The 18,427-nt window shown below is 31.4% G+C and overlaps 1 protein-coding gene across 1 annotated transcript in view; it reads left to right on the top strand.

The window, feature by feature from the left end:
- Window positions 1-203: 203 nt before the first annotated feature.
- The window catches only part of LOC135950452 (lectin subunit alpha-like), a gene marked incomplete at its 3' end in the record, with an annotated part of 63,671 nt that continues 45,447 nt past the window's right edge, over window positions 204-18,427 (top strand). Inside the window, exons 1-2 of the mRNA XM_065499996.1 lie at window positions 204-278; window positions 8,252-8,476. Coding sequence (XP_065356068.1) covers window positions 204-278; window positions 8,252-8,476 — 300 coding nt within the window. The remainder of the gene's footprint in view (window positions 279-8,251; window positions 8,477-18,427) is intronic.

Here is an 18,427-nt window from a genome sequence, read left to right as displayed (position 1 = left end):
ATAAACTAAAAAAAAAAACAAATTTAACGATTATATCAGATGTGGAAAGATGTGGTCTGGATAGAGAGACCAATTTCAATTTATTTTGTCATAGAAAACATGGTTGGTCTCGTGTTGGATCCCAAACAGTTCTTTCGATACCTACTTCCCGTGGCCCCGACATCCACCTGATAGGTACAATTGGTACATCAGGCATTATTCAAATGGATAGTCGCAGAGGTTCGTTCACTGCCGAAAGTGCAAACGAATGGGTAAAAAGTGTTTATAACAATAGTTGGGTAATCAGTTATCTGAACTCGTTTTGGTATGTGACAATGACCCTTGCCACAGTCGTTTACGTGAAATTTTCGACAACTCTTCAGCAACACTTTTACCATTGAGTCCCTATTCACCAGTGCTTAACCCTATTGAAATAATTTTTCCAAAATCCAAAAAATTGTGATGTCAAAGATGAATATACCAACCGTAAATCCTCCTAGTGTAGGAGAGCAGAGGTTTTATATCATCAATAATTAATTAACGATTCCAAGTCCTGTATAACTACTGGAGATTGCAGTGGAGCTATACAACATACAACATCATTCCACCAAAGCGTTTTGGAATTGCAAGATATGCCTGTTGGTCAATAAGACTGTGTACATATTGTTATGTTTTAACCTTTTCAAAACGCTGGTTTATTTCATTTAAATAAACCGGATACTTTTGATTGCAAATAAAAGCCGTTTAGTAGTTTGAAAATTGTAACAACTCTTTATTTATTTAAAATGTACAACAACAGAATTAAATAGTCACTCAATGTTTTTTTTATACACGTTTATAAATTCTCAGAAATACAGACACTTTATAATATATACGAATTCACTTGAAAAATACAGCACACTTTAAGGCACTCAGTTGATGTTTATTCAAATAGCGTCTCTGATAATCTGACTCACGACTGAAACCTCTGCCACTATTTATAACACTGCCATCTACACTCCAGATTGTTCTTTAACCGTCAAAATTGGAATATTCTAGATCTTACTAATACATACGCCATCTGTGGTGTACTTTCTACAATGTTCTTTAACTGAATATTCGAATTCGAATACAGCGTTGCCAACTTACGATCAAATCAACTGAAAGCTTTTATTTAATAATGCCCACATATATGTTACAGGTTGCTATTACAGCACTGTTATTTGAAAACATTATGCTACTTTTAAATCAGCCCTTAAAATCGTTATATTTGAATTCAAGTACAATTTCGTAACAATATGTTTTTTGTTTAATGTATATTATAATATTTATCTATGTAGAGTAAAATAAAATTTTCTCACTTTCTTTTGGAATTTTTTTAATTTCAAATGGAAATTCTCAATTTCAATTGGAATTTTCTCAATTTGAAATGAAAATTCTGAATTTAAATTGGAATTTTCTTAATTTGAAAAGGAATTTCTCAATTTCATTTGGAATTTTCTCAATTTCATATTGAAATTCTCAATATTATTTGGAATTTTCTCAATTTAAAATGGAAATTCGCAATTTCATTTGGAATTTTCTCAATTTAAAATGGAAATTCTGAATTTCATTTGGAATTTTCTCAATATCATGTATAATGTTCTCAATTTCAATGAAAAATGGTGTAGTTTTTGTATACGTATACATATTTACAGAATATATCGATGGCTTAATATAAAAAAGGCGTAACTAATTTTTTTTTTCAAAAGTATCAATGTAAAAAGTGTAAATTAAATAACTTCATTGAAATAAAAAAATAAAAAATTTTAAATGGGAAATAAAATATGATGTTTCTTTTTATTAAAAATAGCATTAAAACTTTTTTGTGTCTAAAATTTTATGGATTTTATTAAGTTTTTTCCTTCTACTGTAAAGTACAAAAAATCGAGTTACGCCTTTTTTATATTAAGCCATCGATATGTATATTGTTTTATTATAAGAGAAAAATCTGTAAACGTACGGTATGTCACGTACGATATTAAGTTTTATTTATTATAAGATCATCCAAAGATTCTTTTTATTTAAATATGACGGATTGTTAAGGAAAAATATTCGTTTAGTGTAAGAAATTAAAAGAAAACATAACGATTCGAATATTTTCGCATATATCTACATTAGAGTGACAATCAGTTGTATGGAAAAAAATTTTTGTTAAAATTTTGAAGAGTGCCGGGTGGAATATTGTGACACTAGGCCTAAATGTTAAGTGCTGAAAATTTGAGCCAAATCGGGCAACGATTTCTGGACGCGCATCGAGGTCAAAGTTCAGATATATGCAAAATTTTACTGTTAATATGGAATAAATAGGTGAAACTCGTTAACTTTCTGCATTGTTTTCTAGAAATATGTAGATTTATTTATATTAATAAATATTACATTAAAAAAAAATTTTGGAAATTAACCATGTATCTCCTTTGGTTCAAAATGACCCAAAAACTGTATTATCGCCAAAATTAGAGAAAAATGTAAATTTTTCAGTTTTTGAAAAAAGTTTGCTACTAAATAAATACTTTTGCAATTGAATGCAAAAGAATCGAAATATGTACGTAATTGTCGTTGTAAGGAGATCTAAATGACAAAATTTGATTAAAAAATGTTAAAGTTATTATAAATTCGCCAGACCATTAACGTGTTTCAGGCCACTTGAACAAAAAATGTAGGAAAAAAATTATGATATTTCGAGAAAAATTAAAATAAAAGCTCATTTTTACTTAAAATATGTCCCTATTTACTTGTATATGAGTTTTAGTCTTCGTAGGATACCGTTAACTTATTCGCAGGTATGGCCAAAAAAAATAATTTTTTTTAACGGCTGTTTCAAAACTCCATTTTCAATTTTTTAAAAATTTTGTTAAACAAATTTCAGATTTTTTCAATCATCACATTGGGGTTTATTGACATCAAAATAGGGAATAAAAATATGAAAAAATTATGTCAATACCTCTTACAGTTTTTCAGTACCTGCGATTTAAATTTTGCGATTTTCAAGAAAAACTAATTTTTTGTCCATATTTAGGCGAATGAGCCCAATTTCCTTACTGTTATAAATTTTAAATAAAACTTACCCATAATATTATAATCCTGGTAATTTCAAATATGGTCTGAAAGTTTTACTAAAATCGGAAAACGTTAACCTTTAAATCGTGAAGGTCAAAGGTCAAACTTTTCAATATTTGGTATTTCTCTGGTTACCTTTGCAAATTCCGTTGACAAGCATGAAATTATCCAATTTATCAGGAAGTCGTGGATGCTTCCATATCTTCTTGTCATTACCAACAAGCCGGTTTTCCAAAAGGCCCAATTTTCTGTTAACCGACAGACCAGCTTATTATAAACACTTATCCAGAGTATTTGGTGAGAATCGAACCTACAATCGCCAGACTGATAGTCTATTGGTGCACCCAATCAACAAAGACATTTTGCAATAGGGTATCCACATATACACAACATGAGAGAAACTCATAAATATAATCAAATCTAATATAATCACTCAATTTCAGTCACGAAACCGGCATCATCTCCTTGTGTCGATCACTGAGCACCTAATTTGAAAAAGATTCAGTCCTATGGTGATAATATTCGCAGTATTCAGGATCATATAAAGATGTGATACTGCAGTTACTTGATGTAATTTGGTCCACAGCGTACGATATTCGGCTATAGGTTATAGCATTATTAGTTTTCCAAAATATTTTAGTTCAATAAAAATACAATATTCATAGAAGCTTAAAAATATATTTTAGTCAATAAAAGTTAACAATAATTACAGTAAATTGTAGCAGATTTATTACATTCAAAGAAGCAGTAATAAAAAAATATTTATTTTATTTCTATTTCTCAGTATAAATATTGCGGTGAGTATCTTCTGAAGAGTATCTCAATTTCGTACAAACCTCTTACATATTTCCATAAAATTCTAAAAGATAAAAATAAACAACAGAAATAAATACTTATAAATGACGTCATAGTATTTGGTAACAATTGGCCTACTAAAACTTTCCTTGACAATCTACCGAACAGTTACAAAAGCCAACCACAATAATATAATATTCTCCTCTACATCACATACCAACAAATAGAAGAAAAAAATGGAAAAACATCCTTTGAGAAAATACTTCTTTCTACTGAAACTCGTACAAGTAGAAAAGTTAAAAGGGTCTGTTTGTATTATGACATGGAAATAAAATTATTGAAGTTCACTTTTTTTCTTCTACCACTAAGTATGTATTTTTCTTGCAGGTTTTTTTTGTAATTTTCTCTGTTACAGAAAGGAAAACCTACAGCATCTGTTTTACAAGGTTATATAAAAATGTTTATAATATTGAAATTTATAGAGAATATTCCATGTACAATGGCTTTGATTATTTAAATTATTTGATTTTCTGCATTAAGTGTTGTGGAATTTCAAAGAACCATGAACTCAATGTACCAGCAGTAGATGGTTTTTATTTTATTTCTGTTTTTAAAGCATTCTACATGTTTTTAAACAGTATTAGTTGTTGTAGATTTTATTTCCGCTCTTTGCTTGAAATAATTTGGAAAATTAAAAGCTGATGTAAATAAAAATGTTTTGGCCTACGAGTAAGAAATTAGAGGTATGTTCTATTGAGTGTAATAAGAAATGATTTAAGAATTATTAAATACAATAACAACATTTTAAGTACCTACAATTCGCAAGGTTATCCTGGGTCTTTGGCATACTAAACGTTGTCAAAATAAATGAAGAATTCCACCATAAAACATTGGAAATTCATGTTTTTGACTTTGGGTGTATGACTTAAAAATGTGGGATTTTTTTTAAATTTTTATCTTTTATTTTGAAGCATTTATGCAATATAAACTTATATGAAGTATTGGGCATTGTTGGCTATGACCTTTTCCCATCTTTCTGGCAACATAGGGATTCTGAGCACAAAAGAAAAATTCATCCTTTGAGGTCAAGAACGAACCAAGCCAATGTCGGATATTCTGTTCCAAAGTAAAGCGTGTTCCAGAGAGAGAATTCTACGGGACACGGTCTGGACTATAAAGCGGGTGAGGCAAAACTAGAGATGCTAATCGGGACTGATTTTTGAAGATCCCGGGGATCGGGAATTGGTAAAGAATTTTGGAAAATCTAAAATCCCGAAAATTATAAGAAAGAAACGTACATAATTAGGTCTGTTCATTTACTTTCCCAGTAAATACTTGCAACGAGAGAATAAAATCAAAATTTACAAAATTGCTCTCTTAAATTCTCAAAAATAGTAAAAAGTAAATGAACGCTTTCCAGTAACAATTGTTTTATACACACAATTTTCTTATTTTATTCCTGTTAAAATGTAAAATACTCACATTTTCTTCAATTTAAATTTTTAAATTCTTTTTTTTTACATTTTTTCACCACAAAAATAAATAAATAATAACACAAAACATATGAAATATAAGCTGCTAACGATTACGAGTTCAAAATATGACTTGTAATAGTTTGCAAAGAGAGAATAGTCTCTAAAATTTATACGCTCTTGATTTTTGCTCTACTTGAAAGTTTTTTGAGTTAATGAACGCTTTTCCAGTAACAATTGTTACTAACTAGTAACAACTTTTAGTTATTGAACAAAGCTATTATGTCTTTACAATTGAAAGTAAATTTTTTTTTTTAGCAATTAATTTTTATTAGACACTAAAAAGAATATTAAGAATATTATCTATGGTTTCGTTTGCCTTTCTGGAACGAATTTTGTTTCCGACATATGCTGCTGCCGAAAAACATCTTTCATATTAGCAAAACCGATTGTAAATACAGGCAAATCCCGGTATAACGAATCTCACTTTAACGAAAATCCGATTTAACGCACGGTCAAATTCGTAACATTATATAACCTTATATAACGAACGTTTCAAAAATTGTATGCTCGATATAACGAATGGTGAGAAAAAACAAACAAACAACCAAATTTTTAACATTGATAACCTTATATAGCGAACTTTTCGAATATTGTACGCTCAATATAACGAACAGAAAGTATAAAAAACAAAAGTATAAAGAATGTAAAAATAAGAAAATAAGTCGTTACAGTACCGTTTTCAATGGTTAGTCTCTTCAAAAATAGGTGCTGTAATTTTTTCTATAGTGATTTTAATTGGTTGTTTCACAATATCGAATGAAAGATTTCGTTCGCATTCTAAGCGAAAGAAAACTGATTCTTTCACATAAACATGATGGTAGGGCATCCAAAATCAGATTTCTTTCGCTTAGAATGCGAACGAAATCTTTCATTCAATATTGTGAAACAAGCAATAATTGTGCAAGTGTTCATGTGAATTAAATATGGGAAACCTTAGAAGAGTTTCATTGAAAGAAAAAGTAAAAAAATTAAATGAATGAACGAAATATGGAATAACAAAGTTCTCAACATTTTGAAGAAAATAAAACAAAAATTTTATCGTGACTAAGTGTTTCCTGTAAATTATCTTCACACAAATTAAATCGAATCTTCAAAATTTGTTTTTTTTAATGTTTATCCCTCAGTTTAATTTTCAACAGGTTGAATCATTTTCAGAATCGAAATCCCTTACAATGAAGGCTTTATTAATACGATATTCATTCCTCGATTTTGACGACATTCATTTCTCCTAATGTCACACAGCTCATCCAACCTAGGGATCAAAACGCCATACGTTTAGTTAAATTCCGATACAGAAAAAGTTGTCCAAATTTAAAACAAAAAACATCTCGATATTACGAATTTTTCAATTTAACGAATGGGCCTGACAACATTTCGTTCGTTATACCGGGATTTGCCTGTACTTATAAAAAATCTGCAAGTATTTTCCTCTTGTTCCTTCAGAAATAAAGTGATCTTTTTCTTTTACAAGTTTCGTTATTGTTATTTGGGTTTTTTACATTTATTAATAACTAGTTGATCGCCCCGGCTTCGCCCGGTAGCATTTACTAATGTAAGTTCTTCAAGTTTCTCCAACCAACGCTACCCTATTCTTATTTATTTGCAAATAAAATATATAAATTTTGTACTGCATACTTTAGGGAGCTTTTTTTATTACAACAAAAAAAATTTCGAGTTTTACACGGAATTTTTGAATTTTATTTCTTTACAAACCATCTCCTGAAAATTTCGAATCGAATAAAAAAAAATCAGCCAAATCGCCCAGCCGTTCTCACATGATGACATTACATACATGGACCATTTCATTTTTATATATATAGATATCTTTTAGCCTTTGAGCAATCGAAATACTTTCATTTTTTTCGAGCTCCTCATCTGAGATGAAATCAATTTCGTTTGAAGGGGATTTAAATTGAGTTTTGTTAGATAACTTACAAAAAAATGTGAAGAATTGATTTTCCAGAGCCTCACTCTAAAAAAACCAAAAATACCGCTTTCCTTTATTAACTATATTGTAGCAGGAGTTAAGCTTAATAACTTTGCTGAACATCACTTTGCGATATTCGGGAATGTAGAATGTCAAAATGCATAAAAAAGGCACACAAAAATGACAATATCGCCTATTTATTTATGAAAACGGGATTTGGAAAATCCCGAAAATCCCGGCATTTAAAATTAAAAAATCCCGGGCTTCGGGGTTTAAAAAATCCCGGGTTTAAAAAATTTTGCCTAGAGATGCCAAACGGGATTCCCCGTTTGGCATCTCTAGGCAAAACTTCCCGACCACTTCATTCTAAATCATGATGAAATTGTACGGTTCACAAGATATGCCATCTATTGTTAGTAACGCACTTTTTAATCATAAAATCCATTTAGTATTTTATGACGTATTTTATTAATTTAAGCAAATCTCGCAATTTCTAAAAAAAACAAATAACAAATCCAATTTTCGTATTTTCAAAGAATAATACCAATATTTTGGAATTTATAACAATATCTACAATATTCCTTTTAGGCACAGAGATGCATATCAAACTTCAAGCTATTTGAGATACCGACAATACAGGAGACATGCTTCAGCCTATTTATAACTAGACATAAATAGGCTGAAGGATGGTGAAATTGCTGCTGCATATTCCGGAGCCTTGAGAAATACTGTTGGATCTTGCCATGAAGGTGAGCTAACAGAATGGAAAAGGGTGAAGTCTATTTTTATGGTAGCTGCCACTCAAATTCTCGGACATAAGGAATGTTCGCGAAAAAAATAAATCTCCGATGAAACCTGGCGAGTAATCGAACTACGGAAAATCACAAAATCTGATCTCATTAGAGCTCGAACTCGTAGTATTAAACTACACTTTCAGAGACGTTACAACGAGCTCGATAGAGAAGTGAAACGTAGTGCTCGTCGGGACAAAAGAAGATGGCTGGACGAAATCAGCAAGGACGCACAAATCGCAGCAGATAGTCATCGTACCAGCGATATGTACAGATATCTGAGGAAACTCACGAATGGTTATACGACATCACAAAGGCCCCAAAGGGGTGTGAATCTCGAACATGCGACGACAGAAGAGCAACAGGTTGAGGTATTGGCGGATTACTATAGCCGAATGCTCTCGAAGAATATCTGTCCTTTACGAAGGGAATGCATATGTGAGTCTCACTTGGACGAGCCATACATTGTTTACGCATGTCTCACCATTGATCGTGAATTCAATTATCAGTCTCAAAGAAAACAAATGTCCAGGTGTTGACGGAATCTCTGCCGAGCGCTTGAAGTTCGAAAAATGCTGAAATAATTTTTCCAATAATTAGAAAATTCTGGGAGATCGAAAATCTCGACAACGAGCTAGCTGAGGGCGTGATAATAAATACACAAAAAAGGGCGAACTCACCGACCATAATAACTGGCGCGGCATTACTCTACTATGCGTGATTTATAAGGTAATAGCAGGAAGGAAGGTAAGGCAGGAATAAGCTGGATTTAAACCCCATAAGTCCACCATCAACCACACAAACAGCCTAAGTGTTTTTGTGAAACAATTTGTGGCGCTCACCAGTATATTAATGCTTTATAGACTTCAAGAAGGCCTTCCATAAACTAAACCAAGATGTGATTTGGAGTTCATTGGCATTTAAGAGAATACCTCTCAAACTTATACGTCTTATAAAAAGTGTAATGCCAATTGTAGGATAAAACATGGCAAAATTGCCGAATGAACCTGTGTGAGTTGGGATAGGTGTCCGACAGGGATGTGTCCTGTCACCACTTCTATTTAATATAGTTCTGGACACAATCCTTGAAAGAGCCTTTGAAAACGGCAGAGTGATATTGTGGGTATTGCGGCATCTACTGGCTCACAGCCACTCCAGATTTCGCGGCGAACATACGAAACATAACGCTGGCAGCAAAAGGTTTGAAATAAATTTCATGAAGACAAAAAGGTACTTTTCGCATTTATTCAAGAATTGGTTTTTTTAGTATTTTTAAAATATTTGGGTTGATCTTCTAGAAACAATCAAGTTAGTAAAATATTGTTAATGTTTTTACTAAGTAAATGGGTTCTAAAAAAATTGGTGCTTAACAAAACGTAAAACACTAGGATAAAACGAAAAAAAATTACTCAATTTCAATGTGTAATTTATTTATATATTAGATCAGGAATGTTTTTAATTCATTTAAAATATTATCGTTAAAAGAACGCATAAAAACATACTTTTTAATTTTGTTTTTAACAAAACATACTTTTTTAATTATTTTTTAACAAATGGTTCTTTTTCCGATGTTAAAATCCTTAACATTCAATGTGGTGACTTAGGCAGTTAGATGTATAGTAAGAAACTTGTTACCATTTCCAGGTTCCTGCAGTTTTTTAAGGGGGCGAAATAAATGAAGCTCAATTTCCTAAACATTTTAAATTAGCGAAAAAGTATATTTTATTCTGCGGCTCCTCGAATGTAATCTCCCCGAAATTATTTGCAATATGTGCAACCGAAATTGGATACTGATATCTTGAGAGAATACTGCTATCTCGGGAGAATTTTAACTACGTACGTGGATCGGGTAAGGACACATCAAACATTTGGCCACCTAAAAACTATTTGGAAATCACCCTCTTTATCTCTGCTTATGAAAATTACAATGCCAATGTAAAATCTACCCCTCTGTACGACTGCAAAACTTGGTGATATACAAAAATGCATGGATTCGTGAACCGCTGTCTTCGGAAGATCCAACGTGTATTCTGGCAGAGAACAATATCTAATCATAAGCTCTGGGAAAAAATAGGGCAACAAATCCTATCGATTGAAGTAAGGATCGGCCACACCCTAAGAAGTCAGCTAAACGAGTTCACTAGAACTGCCATAGACTGGAACCCGCAAGGGAACAGAGGAATGGGACGCCCTGCTATTACATGGAGAAGGCAGATTGAGGCGAAGTAAATAGCAGTGGCAAGAGCTGAAGAGAAGTGAAGATTTCAGTACAAAATAGAAAGATGTTTATTGAGGATCTAAGCTTCTTGTGGGAACCAGGGACCGTAAATAACGGTTATCCAGAAATTTTAAATAAAAAAATCACTATGTTAAAGTCAACGAATACGTATAGGTGCTCTTTAAGAATCTCTCGTGATATTAAGAAAATGATCTCAACTTTATAGTTGACAGTTATTTTTCAATGTTAAAATAAAAGTTCGCATGAAACTCTTAAAAAAAGAGTTTTAAATAGCCGTTATAAAATAAAACTCATTTGAGGAGTTTTATTTTTTCCCTCATAAAATAAAAGTCATTTGAGGAGTTTTATTTTTTCCGTCAGAAAATAAAACTCTTTTCGATTATTTTTATACCCTACACCACCATAGTGTGGAGGGTATTATGCGTTTGTGCAGATGTGTGTAACGCCCAAAAATATTGGTCTAACGCCCACCTTAAAGTATATCGATCGACTTAGAATCACTTTCTGAGTCGATTAAACGATGTCAGTCCGTCTGGCTGGCTAGCTGGTCGGCTGGCTGCCCATGTAAACTTTGTGCACATAGTACAGGTCGCAATTTTGAAGATATTTCGATAAAATTTGGTACATATAATTTTTTCGTCCCAAGGACGAAGCCTATTGAAACTGGCTGAAATCGGTCCATTATTTCACCTAGCCCCCATACAAATGTCCTCCCGAAATTGGACTTTATCGGTCATAAATGTTTAATTTATATATGTATCTCCACAAATTCCGCTCCAAATAAGTTCTATATATACAAAATTCATGTCACCAAATTTTGTTACGATCGGTCCATAATTAGTCATAGCTCCCATATAGACACGCTTCCGAAAATCCCTTTAACGTGCTTAAATCACTTAAAAATGTTGGTATATACACAAAATTCAACATAGTCAACTTTTATATAAACGTAAATCACACTATTTAATTTCATGGTGATCGGAAGAAAAATATTTTTACTCATTTACTATGTTTAGGGTATTATATGGTCGGGCTTGACCGACCATACTTTCTTACATGTTTTGTTTTTTTTCAGTATTTTGCTTTATTGAGTTTATCTGATGTAATAATTTATTTGTTAAAAAAAAACAACAAAAATTTAATAATTGGAATCAAATAATAGCAAATTAAAATCTTTACAAATTGTATAGATCTGACTAGCGCCAAGCTGTAGGTATCAATTTACATAAAATTACTTTTATTTTATGACGAAAAAAATAAAAATCCACAAATGAGTTTTTTTCCGACGGGAAAAATAAAACTCCACAAATGAGTTTTTTACCGACGGGAAAAATAAAACACCTCAAATGAGTTTTTTTCCAACGGGAAAAATAAAACTCCTCAAATGATTTTTTTTCCGACGGGAAAAATAAAACTCCTCAAATGAGTTTTTTTATGATGGCTATTTAAAACTCTTTTTTAAGAGTTTCATGCGAACTTTTATTTTTACATTGAATAATAACTGTTTTAGATGGAGTTTTATTTTTAAAGTCACAAAATAACTGTTATAATATCACTTAAAACCGTTATATATAAATAAAGAGGATCCAATTTGTTTGTGATGTCTGATATATATGCTGGATTGTTATAGATAGCGGAGTCTATATAGCCATACCCACGGAGAACTTTAAATTGGCATACAGGCGGAGAACTTTAAATGGGCAGCCCTGTTTTCTATGACAGCTGATTGAACGGAAACTTGGAAAAATAAACAGAATTTTCTTTATAGCAAAGTTAAATTTATTGAAATCTGTCAATATGTGTATAAGTTACAAGATGTACAAAGTTTTGCAAGCCATGACATCCTATATATCACCATATATTTTAGCGAGGTGGTCATAAGTTTAATTTTCTGAAAGCTTATATCCTCCTATATGATTCATTTGTACATAATTTTCCATTTAGAATTGTGCCCACTGTGTCTTGCGTATACAATAATCCAAAAAGTAATTATTATTTAGGAATTGTTAATGGCAAGAATATGTTTACATTTCGATTTTAAAAATAAACCCTAAAAATACAATCATCAATCAAATTCATAGAACATCCTGTCGTATACTTGTTATTAATTACAGCATAAATTTTATTAGAATTTATCTTACATAAATGAAATATTTCTTTAGAATGCCGTAACATATAAATAAATGACATTGAATTTATTTATTTATTATTTACATTTCTTTAAGATTTATCTATTTTTTAACAAATCACATTTTACTTTTTCGGTATTTTTATGAAACTTTTGGGCGTATAACGAGCATATGTATTCCTGAGCAATACAAAAATAATTTTAAATGAAATTTATTTTTGATTTCATTCGTTTATATTTACTTTCATTTATTTATTCGATTGTCGATATTTCTTTATGTTTCTTTAATGTTTAACATAAATCAAAATATTTTACGCGGTTGGTTGGTTGGCTGGTTGGCAAGCAGCACGGAAGACAAAAGGATGTGAGGTCGCAGAGACAATTATTGAGTGTGGAGGAATCTTATTTTTGTATGTAACATTTAAGTGAACTACATCCTTGCTTATGCTTGTTATGATTTAAAATTTTACTTTATGATTATGATACATGTAGCCTTAAATAGCGTTATTTCCGAGGTAATATTTAACCCATTAAGTATGTATAAAAATTTAAAATTAAGGCGAGGAATAACCAAATATTTTTCTCAATTTCAAGTCTAAAATTATCAAATAAATTGTTTTCATTACTTTTTTTATTTTATAGCACTTAAAGTGTTAAAGAACTACATACATAGGTATTACTTTCCCCTACGTGTTATTTTTTATTGCTCCTAATCATCAATAAAAATATCGATAATGGTAATAATCACAAATACATTAGGATGCTCCAATAAATGTTGCCAATTTATATAATAATTTATGTCATTTTGCGACAGCATTTCTAAAACAGAAAAGTTATCTTTTAAACTGACCCCAATATACAAATATACAAAATTGTAGTAGGTTCCATACAAATGGGGCCATACTAATATACTTACAAGTGCTTTTGTTTTATATTAAAAACACATTTAGATTTTTATGGGAAAATTGTTGACGTTGTTGCAGATTTTATCTTCTTACACTCTTATAATTTATTGTTTATATTTGTGAGTATAATAGTAATATACCTGTTTTATAAACAGAAGTGATTTTTCATGGATTTAAAATAAAAATAAAAAAAATTGTTTTGGATTTGAAGTTATCTTTATTGTTCAAGTGTATTGAAGAGTAAAGTACGTTTCTCAAAAGTGTTCTCACATTTCCATGCAACTCTTCTGATTTTGATCATATTCAGTAAGCGTATAGCCTCTGGAACTGTGATGTTCAAAAATAAAAATGAAGATGTATTGGTGAGAAACATAATGTCAAACACTTAAAATAATAACAAAATGAAGAAAGTTTAGATTTAGGATTTTTGTCAAATAAAACCAATTTATTAAATGAATGTAATTTAAATTTTAAGGAAATGAAAAAATATACATTGTAAGTCCGAAATTCTCTTAAATTTTGTATTTATTTTTGACTTTGTTTTATTGTGTTCAATTGTAATTGAAACGCGTGTGTTTGCTATGCTTCGAACAAGAACAACCAACAACAATGCTTAATAAATTTCTGAAAAAAAATGACGATAGTCCGCCATATGTGTTTTCTTCGCATGCTCAGCGATGAATGAACAAATGTTTTTAAAAGAGCATAACAAATGTGTGTAAATTTTTCAAACAATTGTTGTATGGCGTGAACATCACTGCTCTGGAATCAATTGGACATTTTATTATTTGTTCTCTTAATGTTCTCCTTAACTATGTTCTAAAATGTAAAATAACAAAATGATATGTAAGCAATCCAACGAAACAATATGAAATAAATTCACTCCACAGTGGTTTAGAAGCAGTATTTTTTTGGAAATAATTCGGTATCTCGGGTACTATTGGAGTTATTGTTACGAAATTTCACATGGTTGGGGCTGAGGTGCTTCCAAGTGGATTTACAATTGTTAAGTTTCCTAACTGTAATGGGGACCAGTGCGTGGGCCCTCAAAGTTGGTCACCTCGAATCTCAATTTTTTTTAAAAAAATTCGCCAAAAATCCAATTATGATCCGAATGAGCTGAAACTTAAAATATAAATAGTCCTTGAAAAGTTCTATAAAAAATAAGCTTACATGTGTAGGTTATCTCCATTATTTGAAGAGATATTTAGGTTTGTTGATTCATTATACCCTACACCACCATAGTGGGGAGGGCATAATGCGTTTGTGCAGATGTTTGTAACGCCCAAAAATATTAGTCTAACACCCACCTTAAGGTATACCGATCGACTTAGAATCACTTTCTGAGTCGATTAAGCGATGTCCGTCCGTCCGTCTGGTCGGCTGGCTGGCTGGCTGGCTGGCTGTCCATGTAAACCTTGTGCGCAGAGTACAGGTCGCAATTTTGAAGATATTTCGATAAAATTTGGTACATATTATTTTTTCGGCCCAAGGACCAAGCCTATTGAAACTGGCTGAAATCGGTCCATTATTTCACCTAGCCCCCATACAAATGTCCTCCCGAAATTGGACTTTATCGGTCATAAATGTTTAATTTATATATGTATCTACACAAATTCCGCTCCAAATAAGTTTTATATACACAAAATTCATGTCACCAAATTTTGTTACGATCGGTCCATAATTAGTCATAGCTCCCATATGGACCCGCTTCCGAAAATCACTTTAACGTGCATAAATCGCTTAAAAATGTTGGTAAACACACAAAATTCAACATAGTTAACTTTAATATAGACATAAATCACACGACCTAATTTCATGGTGATCGGTCCATAATTGGTCATAGCCCCCATATAAGGCCCACTTCCAAAAATCACTCAAAAATATAAATTATTGAAATTTTAAAAGAAAATTTTTTTTTGCTCCTTTACTTAGTGTAGGGTATTATATGGTCGGGCTTGACCGACCATACTTTCTTACTTGTTTTTTTATTACAAATTACTCGCATCCAAATTTGGAACATGGAAAGACCGTATTTTTATAGTTTTTTTTTCCAAAAAAACCCATATATTGTTTCTTCATATTCGAATCATACTTGGCTTTTTGGCGATTTTTTTAAAAAAATGTGAGAACCGAGGTGGCGTGTAATTTTTCTAATTAAGCGTAAAGACCTTTATTTACAACTTTTGTAGCTTTGGTGACCGCACTGAAATTTTCGGGCAAAAATTTTCGTTTTTCCTTAAATGTCCTTTATGAAAGGACTTTTTTGATGTTCTCGAAAAAAGGGTCTAATTGACCCCTAAAGACAGAAGCTAGAGGGTTAAGATCTTCAACAAAAATTGTCCCCATAAAACTCTAACAATAAGATTGCTCTCAGACATTAACTTACAACATTTTTTTTCATTTAGTATAATGATCTTTAGAAAAGGATATATTCAAGAATTATTGGGTCGCTATTCTGTTCCAAAAATGCAGTTATTGTAAAATAAGCTACGAAATTTATATTTAAGAAATAAGTTTAACAAATTTGGGACCAAAAAAATAAATTTCCTTGAAATCCGCCAATTACCAAATCATTCCCCACGCTAACCCATATTAGATACATGCGCTCAAATTTGAATTTTAAATCGTCATTATGCTAAATTTTATCAAATTTTTAGCTTTTAGTTTGAATAATTTGTATAATCTAAATTAATTAAAAGTATTGGCCATTGTAAGCTATGACCTCTTTCCATCTTTCTGGCAACATATTGATTCCGAGCCGATAGAACTGCTCATCTTATGAGATGATGCGTATTCCAGCGAGAGTGATCTGCATCGATCGAAGCAAATAGTATTCGGTCAGGGCAATGGCTTGACTATAAGGCGGGTGACGCAAAACTTACCAACTACTTCATTCTAAACAACTTTGAACAGGTATTGCATAAAGTGGACGAGCGTTGTCATGATGGAATATTACGGAATCATGTCTGTCCTCATATTGTGATCGTTTTTCGGTAAATCAGTTGCATTCGGTACAGGTTCCATGTGATGATTTGTCATAATTGACCCTTTGCTCCCACCAAATACATAGAATTACATTAGTGCCATGGATATTTGGCTTTGGTGTCGATTCGACTGGTTGGCCGGCCTTCACATACGATCTCTTACGCTTCGGGTTATAGTTTTTCAACGCAGGTAATGATTCGATGGAAAAATTATTTTCTTTTGTAGCGTTCAAACATCATTTTGTCTTTCAATGTCTCTCGGATTCATTTCGTATGGTAGTCAATTTCCCTGCCTTTGGACAAATCCAGCTGCTTGCAAACTTTTTGAAATTGCTGATTGGCTGGCCTGGGCGATCAAAATCAGCACTTCTGCACCGAGTAGACCATCTCATATTACAGAAGTAAATCTAAACTTCCCATAATGGTAATTTCATTCTGAATTAAATTCTTAATAAAATTTACAAAAATCAAAACGAATTGACCAAAGTTCTGTAAATTTCAATAAACTCAATTATTAAAATCAAAATTATTTACAAATTGTTTATAGAATATTGGTAATGGCATGTTAGCGGTAACGGTAGTTGAGCTGAACGGTAGCTCATTGGTAACGGTAACCAACCTTGATTTATAGTATTTATTTTTATAAGGGCACTGCTACACGTTCAATATACATTGACCGCGATCCAGTATCACAATATATATTGAACGTGTAGCAGTGCCCTAAAGATTATTTGTAACGCACGAGTTTTTCGACATCATGTCGTATGATAAATGTGGGTTTGAGGCAATTAATATTAGGTAAACTTATGTATATTCCTAATTTTTTCAGTTCCAAGTTTTTTCTGTCACCAAAATGCGGTTCAATAAATCCGTGACTTTATAGATGTAACACGTATTTTCGGATACAAAATACACTTTGTCCAACGTTTCTCCAATTTGTTTATCCCTTCCACAAAATAAAATCATCAAAATAAATATTTGATTGTGGGATTATTGGGGTCAAATCTCTTTTCTCCGATCCATTTTTTCAGAGAGTCACTAGGGATTAAATTTTAAGAATAGAGCGGTTGAGGGAGCAATTCGTAGTGTATTTCATGCATTTTTTCCATGGAAACTGCACATGTGTGCACCCGATTGTGAGCAAATATGGCAAAGCTTTCCCATACCCAAGTGATCATACAAAATTTAAACCATGAGCCATGTGAAATGCATATTGTTCCACAATCTCTTGCACTTTCAACCTCCGATCGTTATTTGTTTTCAATTGTTTAGGGTGTAGAGATCTAAAACACAATCTAAATGACGAAATATGTTCAAATTTTAATAGGAGTCAACTGACAGATATTGAGCTTTTAAAATTTTATCAAAGGGATTCAGCTATGAGGCATTGACATATCAATGACGATAAAACAAGTTTCTACGAATGATCACAATATAAACAAATAGTGTACATAATACATGAGCTAAATATTTAAAAAAAAAACTTGCTTTTCATCCAAACCGTGGCCACATTCGATTAAGAAAGCTGGATACAGCAGACATGATCCAAAGATATGAATAAAAAATAACAATTAAGTCATTTCCATTGACCTCTACCTGTCGAACAAACACATATATATATTCTACTGATATATTTAAGGCCGTATTCATAAACGAATTTTAAATTTAAACAATGTTTTAAAATCAAATTTTGTATGGAAATTTAGCTTTAAAACATTGTTTAAATTTAAAATTTTTTTATGAATACGGGGGTTACAATTTAATCAATTTATTTATTAAACTAAAATATATGTATATTTGCCTTACATGCAAATGTAATCTAAGATTTGATTGGCAATACAATATTTACTTGCAACCACATATGAATACATTATGTTATAAATACCAATATTAGTCAATGTTTTAACTTTATTACTAAAATAATTGCTTATGACTTGAGTAAATTTCCATTTATGGCACAAAAATATATTTTTGTTGTTATTATCCTTGTTTTTGAAAATATTCATTCATCATTATTTCCATTGACGTCATTAGTGTTGCTTTAAGTACTGTAGACTATTGAC

The sequence above is a fragment of the Calliphora vicina genome, chromosome 2 (genome assembly GCF_958450345.1).
Source record: "Calliphora vicina chromosome 2, idCalVici1.1, whole genome shotgun sequence".
NCBI lineage: Eukaryota > Metazoa > Arthropoda > Insecta > Diptera > Calliphoridae > Calliphora > Calliphora vicina.
Note: the sequence above shows the minus strand (reverse complement) of the source record. Positions and strands in the feature narration are given on the sequence as shown.